Raw genomic sequence first — 12773 nt, 5'->3', positions numbered from 1 at the left:
TTAAACTGACATTATATGTTCTCTGCTAAATCATAACCACAGTGGTGCAAATATAATCATATATTCTTGTCTCCAGATGTGGGGCTTGCAGAAAGTAACACAGATGAAATTCTGCTGAATTTGCTTGAACCCGAGTAGAAGCAGCATAGAGACCAAGTTCCTGTCCAGTTCCTCTAACTCCAATATTTTCCATTGCTAGCATATATACTGTCAAAACCAGGTGTTCACATTTATTGTAAACCTTTACAACTTAAAATCTTTTAATATGCTATTAGTCAGCCTTAATGTATGACTTGTCTTACACTTTTAGATGGTCTTAAAAACTTACCCATATAGGGTTTTGTGCCAGCCATAGAAGAAGCTTTTTCTGAGCCTTTCACTATGGTTGCTATGTTAAAGTCAGTGATATGAACATGTCCTGCAATTACACAAAATAAAATCAGATGTTAAAATAACACATCACAAAAATATTCCACCCATCATTTAACATTTAAGTGATAATGGAAAGAAATTAAATTGGATTTGGTACAATTCATGGAGGCTTACCATTGAATGTTACTGATGACTAGAAAAATCATATTGACAGCAAAGTGATGGAATACTTCCCTAGTACGGCTGCATCCAGTATCTGCTAGCCGTGCTGAACCTTCTTTGCTGGTTACCCCTGAATCTTCCCCTGCCATGAACATCAAGGACAGCAGCTGTCTTCTCAAAGCAGTAACATACAGGAGTCACACATGGAGCTATGTGTGAAATCTGCCTCTCCTTATCTCCAGCTAGAGCCACCTCTCACAATCTCAGATACTCGTGACACCTGTCTGCTATCACATCCACTTCAGGTTACCATCAGCATGGATTTTCCTGAATCTCCTAAGGGCAAAAAGGGAGCTGAGAAGAAAAAGGGTATTTTTATCATATGATATGATATGATATCAGATTAGGTCCATGGTCGCAGAAGACTGTGTATGTAACAGCAGCAGCTCCTAAATGATCACTCATTTGACAGCAACTTGCAAGATGAAAGATAAGTGACAGAAGTCAGCCTGAGGACTTGCTGCCTGAACAGCCAGACAGCTGATTTAACTGAACTAATCAGGCTGGATGGCCCAAACCTGCTGTCATTATTTTTTTTCCTGGGGTAGTTTATGATAAGCATAGGTTAAATTGCTCCACCACAGTGAAGTTGTAGTTGTTAATCTTGGCTTGCCATAGACAGGCAAACAGAATATAAATCCAGCTTGAAAATCTGCAGACTTTTAATTTGATACATCTGCTGTTAAGTTTTACATCTCTGCTTAAGGTCTAGTTTTATATTGTGGAGTAATGCAGATATTACACTCTTCATGATTACATCTGGCAGTGTCATTGTGGAAGACAGAGTACAGAGAAAGGTACTACCTTCCCTAGCTTAGTACTGCACTCAGATCGGGGTTAACACATCATGTGGTGAACTAGAGTCTTGAGTGACAATTTTCTGTGACTTGATTATTATTAATTTTATCAAGACCTCAATCTTATTCAGTCCACAGAATAGAGCAAGCTCTGGGCATGATGCTGTTATTGAGTTGTTACCATGTTTGCTGCCAAAGGTGAAAAGAGTGTAACAAATGACTGATGCTGAACATGACCGTGGTGCCATGGAGGAAAACCAGTATCAACCAAAGATTATGCTGCTCCAACAGTCTAAACGAGATCTCGTTCAGATCACAGGAAACATAGCTGCCAACCTCCAACAAGTCCACAGCTGCACATGCTGTCCTGGCTTCAGTTGGAAGAGGGTTAATTTTCTTCCTAATAGCTAGTACAGTGCTGTGTCTTGGAGTTAATATAAGAGTAATGTCAATAACATATTGATGGTTTCAGTTGTTGCTAAATAGTGTTTATACTAAGTCAAGGACTTTTCAGCTTCTCAGGCCCTGCCAGCAAGAGGGCTAGAGGGGCACAGGAAACTGGGAGGGGACACAGCCAGGACAGGTGACCCAAACTGGCCAGAGGGGCATTCCATACGATATGATGTCATGTTGAGTATATAAACCGGGGATGGGGGTGGGGGTGGGGGGTGTGTCTGTGCATGTGTGAAACCCAGCTGGGGACTGCTGCTCCGGAATTGGCTGGGCATTGGTTAGCAAGTGGTGAGCAGCTGCACTGTTCATTACTTGTTTTGTATCTCTTTTTTTATTATTATTATTATCACTATTATCAGCATTATTATTATTTTCTGTCCCATTAAACTGTCTTTATCTCAACCCACAAGTTCTCTCACTTTCACCCTCCCGATTCTCTCCCCCACCCTGCTGGGATGGAGTGAGCACGTGGCTGCATGGGGCTTCACTGCCAGTCAGGGGTCAATCACAACATAAGTGCAAACTGAAATTCTCAGAGGCTGCTAATTCTACCAGATCTGAGCTGGTTTTAAAGGGAAAAAAGGAAGGAGGTACACCACACTGCTAAACTTAAAGCTATTTCTCCAGATGGGAGAGACAGTAGAAGTTTCTGATGAAATGGTTTACATGCTTTCTGCTCTTTTCTTATTAAAAAAAACTGCTTACATTTTATTGATTATTTTTTTTCCTAAGACACCCAGCCCAGCAAGATATATGCACATGGCAGACAAAAACTGAGAGTGGATGAAAGTGATCACTTTATAAGGGGTGGAAGGTGTTAGGCTGCCATAAAAAGAATTAGTGTTCACAGCCCAGCCTGCCAGCAGATTCCAAGGTGGTATTCCTCCTTCCTGGTGGCTGGAGCATGACGTGTTTGCAGTTTATTTCTGTAATAATAAAACACCATGGCAGAAGGTTTCTTGAAAATGATAACTGAACTTCATATAGCCACCTAATGGCAGTAGTTTTAAGCAATTCTTTGTATACTGTAGAATGAAAAGCTGCAAGAATCTTGGCAGACTAATACTTTTTTTTGACAGATAAATATAAAGTTCTGTCATTTAAGTGACAGCATTGTAACTGATACTCCCTATTAATGTGCCAGCATGATAACCTGTTGCAAAACATCTATTGCATAGTATTATTCAGACTAATCCAAATAGCTGATTTACAATGAAAATTGCCTCTCCTGCGGTGCATTGTTTTCTGTCTCTTTTATTGGATTTCTTTTTGTTTAACAAAACAAAATAGGACATGTGAAATGTTGTGTATGCTGGTTGATGGTTTTTGTTAAAAGTGCCTTTCTGCAAGATAAGGAATGGATTGGGAATATAGGTTCTGCATAGCTCTTCTGTGTCCTGATGATGATCCAGCAGCAATGGGCAACCCCTGTACGTGTAGCAGGGTACAGCAGAGCCGTCTCTGTACTGCTGGAAAAACTCCACCTTTGCTCTTCTCCATCATAGGGCCACCCCATTGCCCATGGGCTGCCGGCAAGCAGCCTTTGCCTCTTGCTTGGAGGGCTGCTAGTTGTCTATGGAGGGAAATCAAGGTGTGAGTAGGCAGGCAGATGGCTGTGCTGCCACGGGGACTGCACACAGCGCTTGGTGGGAGCCGGGGACAGGGTGAGAGGCTGTGTCTGGGATTGAGTCAGAGGAGGGAGCAAAGCCTCTGTGCCTGTTGGCAGTGGAGGAGGGCTAGAGGGATGCTGAGGCAGAGCTCTGTCTGCCTGCACACATCACTGAATGGTTTCAACTCTTCAAAGCCTAGTGACTTGTTTGTTTGGGGGTTTTTAAAGTTTTTAATTCCTGTTGTGAATATTTCAAGAGACAGCCAGATGCCAATTGTTTGTAGGAGTCTTTCTAATCAGTCTCTAAGACATCTTTTTGCTGTTATTGTTGCATGTGGGAAAGGCAAGGTTGCTATTGCTGCAGTAAACACGCTGAGGATACTAGCTACTTCATACTGTTCCCAAAATTTCAGTTCCTGGGGACTTGGGGACTTTTTCCCATCTAAGCTTCACACGTTGTACTTGATTTCCCTTTCTGGATATTACTGTGAACACCTAAATGTCAAAACCAAGTTTGTACCCTGGTACAATATTGAACTAAGCAGTACGTCAGTGCCACTTTAGTTTAGCTTTTAAGAGCTGTGAAGCAGAGCAGTGCACAACAGATTCAGCAGTACCTAACTAAATTCAAGTGCCACAAGGAAAGAGCTCGTTGCTTAATCCCCATGGCTGCATGACTCCAAATGATAACAAGGTGATGGTGCAGAAAAGGGAAGAAAAGGCAAATGACTGCATTCCTCTGGCTCTCTGCAGAGTGGCTTTTTAAATCACCCCAAACTGCACAGATTTCATGTATGCCAACATATACATTGCAAGCAGAAAGTATCTCAGTGCAAATTGTTTCAAAAATTGCCTACCTCCAGTCAGCTTCCAGTTAAGGCTTTAACAGGGAAAATTTGTAAGTTAATACCTACAGCACAGTGCATTACTGAGAAGCTTTATGCATGCACCACAGAAGTGCTGTGTGGCTTTTATGCCTCGCTTTTGCACATGGCCTGAAATCCCGATATCTGAGGTAAACAGCAAATGATCTTTGTATGGACTAGTATTTAATTTTTGAACAAATTATAATGACAATGAAAACATGTCCACTAATGTGGCTGAAACTGGCTGACTAACATTTAGCAGAGGAAAATGTACTTCAAACCTTATTGAATTTCTCATAGTCTGAAACCAAAGGGTTGAATGTGAGGGCAGAGAGAAGAAATGCCAGGCTGGAGTTAATGCCACCAGCTCCGCATGCATCAGAGCTGATGGGAAATCTCAACACAGTAACATTTTGGAGCAAATTCAGACCTGGTTTGCCCTCAGAAGGTCAAACCCTATGAGCAATGTAGAAAGCCTCTCTCTGCATTCACCTGCGCTGTGTACAAGCGCATCAGTCCATATCCACGTGAACTTGGCATGACTTGGCAGTCTGCCATTTATCATTTAGGGAGATTGTTAGAAACCTTATTGTATTGCCATAGATGGCTTCAGGAAGGCTGTGCATCTCGAAAGGGTAGGCTGTTTAATGGCCGTGTAGGCATGTGAAAGTGTCAAATATATTTTCAAACTTTAGACAGCTTCAGGTGGATGAATTACACTGTGAACATTCATCTTGTTAATCAGCATTGGAGGGTTAAATGAGATACGTTCCTTGAAAATTGTCTGGGTATGCTAAGGACAAGCCTCTGTGCAGACACACCAGGTACATCTTTAATGGACATTTTATGACTCCCAGACATCACTATACAGTAATAATGTTGCCAGTTCTGTTGTTCAGAAGTTAATATCAGGGTTCAAAATATTGAATTTATGGGTGGCCTTTTTCAGCTTATTTTTGGTTCTAAGACCAAGATTGCTCATTGGCTGCATCTTTCAATTTTGCTGTTAGTTTTCAAATGAGAGCCGAGATACTCGTGTAATCAAGGAAATAAGAGGTTTATGGTCATCAAAGTTTTCCTTAAAACAATATAATTATATATAATAAGGCACATATGAATGCCAGCTTAAGTCTGCCTTGCGCTCTCGTAAAAGAAATGATTAAGTAAAATTATCCCTAACAGATGCAAAAATCCAATCTAAAAAAAAACCAAAATGTAATAAAATATAATTAGTCCTGTTAAGTCTAAGAGTGAATTAATAAGTCTGTGATTTCAGTATAGAGAACAACCAAGAAACAGTTCCAAAACTAGAAGTAGGAGGTATTCAGGTTCATTAGCAGGTAGCACCTTCAAAACAAACAGGTAGCAAGTCTTCACATAATCTGTGTTTAAGTTAAGGACTGCTTTGCCACAAGATGTAAAAGATGCTAGAAGTTCCCTACACTGAAGGAAACACCAGAAAAAAACATGGAAAAGACCACTACAAGTTATTAAATGTGTGGAAACCATATCCAGCTCAGAAAATGCCTCAGTCACAAAAGGCTGGAGGTTGTGGAGGTTGGGTGAGTGCATGGGGGACGTACCACAAAAACTTGTCTTGTTTTATACCCTGCTCCATCGTTCACTTTTTGGAGACTCACTCTTGAAGAGAAGCAGTAACCAAGCTAAGTTGGTAGCTCAGCTAGATGGGTCTTTGATCCAATACAGTTGCTCTTCTGCTCTGAAACAGAAAGCCTGCATATCTGTAAAACCATCTATGGCAAGAGAGAGGGGCCCAAGGACCAGAGCAGCGCCTCGTGAGGTAAATTAAAAAGGCTGAGGTTCTTCATCTGATAGGAGAGTGCTGAAGGAGTTTTTGAATATCATGAATATTGTGATTGTAAGCTATTACTCCTGCAATTCTAGTAGAAGATTATTTTGTTTTGAAAGGAGAATGTTTCAAAACACATAAAAGAAAACACTTTTCTTTCTTGAAGGATGGTAAACTTCTACATCTTGTTGCTCCAGGAGGCTGTAGTAACCAATATCATCAGCAGATTCTAACAGGCAGTAGACAAACTTCCTGACAAAGATCAGAATTCTGAAGGGAATATACAGACATGCTCCAATATCCTAATATAAAAATTGTGGGTGATAGAAAGCACAGAATGCCAATCACAGAAGATGACCAAGGACCAAACGGCATGCTCCATGAAGAGCATTTCCTCTTGTCACCAATTGCAACAGAATACCAGCTGAGGTCTTGGGTCTGACCCAGCAGGGGGCTATTCCTCAGTAAACCAGGCAGGCACCTTGCCGGGTCTCATGAAACAGTGTCCAGAAAACTTTGCCTGAGGCAAAACCAAACCCTTACAGATTTCCTGTAACAGAGTGTAATAATGGTGTGGTCACTGCACGATGCAAAACCTAGATACCAAAGTAGAGCCTCACAATTTCTGCAGAACAACAATAAATGTTAATACCAATGGTGCTACCAAATAGCTATAAAACGAATGTTATCATCTTGGAAAAAACTTCTCACCAGTTATCTGCAGGTGTACTGTGGGGGAGCAGTATTCTGCTGTTTTGCAGAAAAGGGGCTATCCATCCCCAAATTACAAGCTGCCTGCAGATAATTTTGTTGCTGAACAGCTTATAACCACAAAAAACCCCCTTCATTGTGTAGCATATTGCTTACTCTGGGGTAGCTTCTTCTCTGAAATACTTAAATCCCTATAGTAAAGCTCTTGCAAGAGGCTGATTTTGTTCAGTAATTGACCTTGATGAGGGGCAAGGAGAGATAAGGGCAAGCATACTTAAAACGTTGTCAATCAGAGGCTTAACACACTCATAGCCATTCCATGTTGTCTGACATCTTTAATTCAACCAGGACTTAAGAGATTTCTATTTCATGCTTATTTGTTGATATTAGTGTCTGTGGAACATTAAGACTCATGGGTCTGAAACATTAAATTCCTGAAGTTCTAGATGGTTTAAAACTCCAACATTATTTAGCTTTGTTAGCTTCTGTATTCCCAGGGAAAAACTCCAGCTGTTCGCAATATTACCCTTCTAATCAACATTAACTTGTATACTCAGCAGCTCTGCAACAGACTTCAAAAGATAATGGTAACACTGACATAATTTCAAGTTGATATTTTCTCAAAGTTTAACTACTTTAACCAATTTCTGAGTGAACAAAGCACAAGACTTTCCCACAGCAGTAAACATACACCTCCTTTTTCCATTTATTCTTCCTCCTGTACATTTTTCTGTTCTGATACAAGGTTAATGAAGCCTTTACTTGTATTTTCTCATGCTTTTCATATGAATAGTTGCAAAAAAAACCCCAAAAATATGCATGAGGTTTTAGCAAAATACTTCATAGATAGAGTAGATGTGTAAAATTTAAATTTAAAGAAATTAGGTGCTTTTTTTTATATATACCACACCTTAATTATTTGAAATCATGGAATTAGTATGGAAAGTTCAAAGCTGATTATGTCTAGCCTTTTATATGTTATTTAAGCCAGAACTAGATGTAGAGGCATAAAAATTTTGCGGACTTAAAAGGCAAATTTCCAAATTTCTTATCTAAACTTAAGGAAGGAATTTCAGATACCTACATGAGAAATAATTTGCTACATGAAATGTCTTAGCCCTTAAGAAGTTCTAAAAGAGAAAACAAGTGGTTGGTACTGTTCTACTGCTAGGCACCTAAAAAGGGATTATGGTGATTCACAGTAATCCTGTTAATAAAATATTAACTTCTTTTTATCAAGTGTCTCTGGTGATCCTCATTCATATTAAATGCTGTCTTCTTCAGGTCTTGCAAGTCTCAGATCAGCTTTTTTTTTTTTTTTTCTCCCCCAAGAATAGGGGAAACTATAAAATCCACAAGGCAGGTAGAGAGATTTTGCAGAGAAAGTCCAGATCTAGGTAGGAATCAAACATCTGAGGCTGACCTACAAAGCATATCATGACCATGTCACTGAGATCTCAAGAATTAAGAGATAGTGGAGAGAAAGCGGTTGGTATGCACTTACCATGCTCATCCAGTAGTATGTTGTCGGGTTTGATGTCCCTGTAATATAAGGAAATGAATGCATTACACTTCATACCCAAAGAAAGCCTGCAATTTTAAAGTTTTCCCCATCTGGGTATGATGGACAAGTCACTTAAATCATTATAAAACCTTTGAAAACCATATCATACATAAAGGCAAATGATTTTTGTCTACATCTTTCTACTGCCCTGAGAAAACATTCATACTAAAGAGGCTCTCTAGGTCTCCATTTCATGTGGATTTGTTTTCCTATGGTTAGTTAGCATTGACATGGATTTGTTTTTCAAGATTATGTACTTTATTCTTTATAGTAGCAGGAACAATGAGATGGAAGATATGCATCTATGAGGTGCCTGATTTCCTCAGGGACGCCGCATCTGACAGACCCAAGAAATCATTTAATTGGAAACATCAGTGATCTACCTTTTGTGCCAGACCCTGCTAATCTGTCATGCTCACATGCATGGTCACTTACATATTGTAGAGTCCTGCTAACTACCTTACGTTAATTGGGTACATCAGGCAGCTCTCCTTTGAGCCCCTGAATCCCCACTGGGCTGTCTGTAACGGCAGGGGGAAAGGAGCAGGGATAAGAGAGGATGGACATCATGATGTGCTGAAGCATCAGTTCAACTTTGTTGTTCTTGGCACAAGAATTGCACTTTCAGGACCATTTTTCATTGACCTACATTCATGCTGCTGTCAGGAGGGACAGAGGCAGCTTTTCCCCACTGTTGTTGCACATTCCCACCCTCTCTTTTTGTCCAGTATCATTGCTCATGGTGTGGGCCTGTTCTGAGGGAAACACATCTCCCCTTCTCCAGCCTGGATGGGTCCCTGGTTTGGCTCAGTCTGCGGCTTGGTGAGTGTGATGTGGCAGTGTTGTGTGGCACTGCCTTGTCACTGGCAGCCTGTGCTTCGTGCAATATTGAAGCCGTATTCTTGGTGTGGTATTGCCAGAGTGGGAGATGCATCAGTCCACTGTAAGCAAAACATTTGCCCCTTGGGCTGTATTTTCCACTTATCTCAAAAGACCAGGCACTGGAAACTGTCAAAATCAGTTGTCAAATGTGTCTGCAAATGAACTCCAAACACTTCCACCTGTGTAACTTCTTTTAGCCAAGGGGTGGCTTGATTATCCCAATTTAAACATTTCCTGGGAAATTATATCTTTACTGAAATACATACTAATACATACTTAAATTTCACTAACAAGTTTTTTTCCAATGTGCCCATAAACAGAATAAAGAAAAAGTGAAATGTTGCAAAAGGAAAATGTATTGCACCAGAGCACTTTGTAAAAAAAATTAATTAGATAACGACTTCTAAAGTAAACGTCATACAGGAATAACATAGCAATAAACAGTAACAATTATAATATGCATATTGCTTGCATGATATGGGCTCGGTTATTACCCAGACTCCACACCTTTATTGATAAAAGAAGGAAGCTTACAGTTTAGTGTTCTGAATTCCATATTTTCTAGCCGTTCCTGAGAATCATAGGAAATTGTGAAGTACACTAAGATTATGTTTACAATTTGTGTAACAGCAGCTGGGGAAATGTTGGATAAATAAGAAATTACTTTGAATCATTCCCTGAACATTTGGAAATATTGTAGGATGAGTATGTGTCTGTGTAAGGAAAAGGATCTCACTATGGATTACCATCTGGAATGGTAATTTAAAATTATCCTGATATTTCAGTGTGAAATACTGTATTTCTTGTGCACAACTTACAGGCTAACTGTAATAGCCTGATTCAGTAGCAGTTCTAGTTATATGTGTAATGTAAGGGGAAATCTCTCCTAGAGTCCATGTCACCCATAAACCTCCAAACTCTGAGTTGTGTCTCCTTCCCCCCTTTAGTCTCTTGTCATATCACTTACCATATCAAAACCTTTGTTTCCCCTGATTTAATATGGCTGAAGTTATGATTTACACATGAACTGTAGGATTAAATATTTTTGCTTATATTATAAAACTTCTCATTGGTTGAATAATCATAGGAAATTCTATACATTTTTATACGTAATGTTTTATCTAATCTCTCAACTGATGAAAGTTTTTGGAAGAGCTATTGTTCAGCTGATATCAAATATATTTGCCAGTAACAAAACAATCTCTGATTTTTGATAACTGTTTTCTGATAAGAGCTGGAATTGTGACTTCATGTTGAATAGTCTTTGTGTTGATCCATGACTTGAAAATACAACAATGGTTTTCAATGGCCATCATAAATAATGATAAATGATTTATTATAAAAGAAATAAGCACATCATAGTTTTGACTGTTGAATCAAATATTTTAAACTTCATCTTCACAAAGTTTAATTAACACAATCTGACTCTGCACTTCTCACATGGGTAAAATGATTGGGGGTCACACTCAAGCATATTAGGGCCTTTCTGTGGCTTCCTGAAATCAGTGATACATTCAACATCACTCCAAACTGGTTTCCCCAGTTTAAGAAAATAAAGATTAAGAATTGGAATGTCACCATCATTAGTACTTCACTGAGAATAAAACTGATCAAAAGGAGGAATTCAATTTATGAGCTACTGCCATGTGTATAACAATGCAGCACCCAGGGATTGCTCATTACAAGACTGTGCCTCTTCTGTCTTTTTTTTCTGTAAGAAGGTGAGTTTAAACAATTTGTATATCTGCTATGATATTGCACCATTAAATAGACTATATATTTTTATTGCCACCAGAAAAAACCATTGACAAATCCATTTGCCAACTGTATGTATCACCAAATATATTCTTCATGCAGCTGCATCCATACTGTTCAGAAAGTTGAGTGGTAAAATTAGATCTGTGCTTATCTTTCTGTGACTAATTCAGGCAGTGGCGGATACTTGATACAGAAGCACACGGATCATAAAGCCTTTCCTACCTAAGGGATCTTCCTCACTGTGGGCTCTGCCAGCTTTGCTAATTTTGCTCAGAGGCAGGACTGCAGCTGGGGGCAGGTACAACAGGGTGTATCGCCTTGCACAGAGCAGCTCAACCCCTCAGTTCTTGAGGCAACTCGATAGACTCATAACCATGCCTCAGATCTCAAAACAGGCTATTTTAAACTGCTTTGACAGCAAGTAAAAGTCATGGACTAGCTTAAGCCAGAAGGTGAACAAGTTCCTTAAGTAAGATGCTGCTGATCTGGGATCACATATCTGGAGATACTCATGATTCATAGATTCACATGGCAGGTGAGAAAGCAAAGCACAAGGTCAACATGAAAAGTGCCTTCTAGCAGCACTCTGTTATGTGGTTGTCCCCAGTTTACAGCATGGCATTAAAAGCTCTCCTCTCCAGAGGCAGCTTGTTGAAAGCTCCCAAGACTGCAGAGGAGCGAGGCCACTGCTGTGCCCTTGCACTGACTGCCACCTGCCAGGTACAGGGCAAGGAGGCTTCAACACAGTCAAGACTTGGCAAGTCTAGCAGCATTGCAATTAAAATTGCCCGATATATTCAGAATGGAGGCATTCTGGCATCTGTTATACAAAAGACAGCTAGTTCCTTTAAATAAATACTCTAGTTAAATTCATTTGAATAGTAAAAATGCTTTTAATGTAGGAAGGTGGATTTAAAAGATAAAAACTCTTTAGTTAAGCAGTTTAAATTCAAATGTGTTAAGTAAGTGAAATTCTGTTTTGACTACACATCAATTTTTGAGAGAACATTTTTCCCCTTAGCAAGCATGTTCAAACAACAAGGTGTGAAATTCAGCACCTTAACTTCAGGGTTTTCTTGTTAAGCATATCCCTAGCTAAAAGAATGAATTGAAACACTCATTTCATAACCTATGTATCTTGAACCAGCTTATGAAAGAAATTGAAGGACTTTTGCAAGGACCAGATTCACAGTTTGGATTCAGAATAGCCCTGGGCTGCCCTCTAACCATTCACTAAGCAATGACCAGCAGAACTATGGCAGCACCCTTGACAGTAGTTTCATAAACACAACTCTCTCGGTCTGGACCAGTGCTACTCCAACTCTTTTTATACACAGAAAAATCAGAGCAACATAGAAATGGCAGTAGAGAAACCTTCAAAGGATTTGCTCAGTGACAGGACCAGGCATAACTAATACAACAGCTGGCCCAAGAAAGTCAGAGGTGCAGACAAATGAGAAAAAAAAATGAAAAATCACAGTTTAATTGCCACTTTTTGATATTGCCTGTGAAACCGTTTCTACTTTCTTCAACTGCCTTAGCTACAAATATCAAACTAAAGCTGCCTGAAGGGATAAAAGTACAGTAAGAAGGTGTTGCTTCTTTCCAAGTTGGAAAGAATTATTAATAATCTATTTGTATCTTCTATAGTATCTAGGCTGAGTGGGCATCTAATGCCTGAAGATATTCCCTCTGCTTGGAGTAAAACCACGAGTGTGGCTCAACTCAT

At 39.6% G+C, this 12773-nt stretch overlaps 1 protein-coding gene across 1 annotated transcript in view; it reads right to left on the bottom strand.

Moving 5' to 3' along the window:
* The window catches only part of STK32B (serine/threonine kinase 32B), a 179100-nt gene that overhangs the window by 49527 nt on the left and 116800 nt on the right, over positions 1-12773 (bottom strand). The window contains exons 5-6 of the mRNA XM_037384961.1: positions 8345-8382; positions 329-418 (exon numbers count right to left, since the gene is read on the bottom strand). Coding sequence (XP_037240858.1) covers positions 329-418; positions 8345-8382 — 128 coding nt within the window. The remainder of the gene's footprint in view (positions 1-328; positions 419-8344; positions 8383-12773) is intronic.

The sequence above is a fragment of the Falco rusticolus genome, chromosome 1 (genome assembly GCF_015220075.1).
Source record: "Falco rusticolus isolate bFalRus1 chromosome 1, bFalRus1.pri, whole genome shotgun sequence".
NCBI lineage: Eukaryota > Metazoa > Chordata > Aves > Falconiformes > Falconidae > Falco > Falco rusticolus.
Note: the sequence above shows the minus strand (reverse complement) of the source record. Positions and strands in the feature narration are given on the sequence as shown.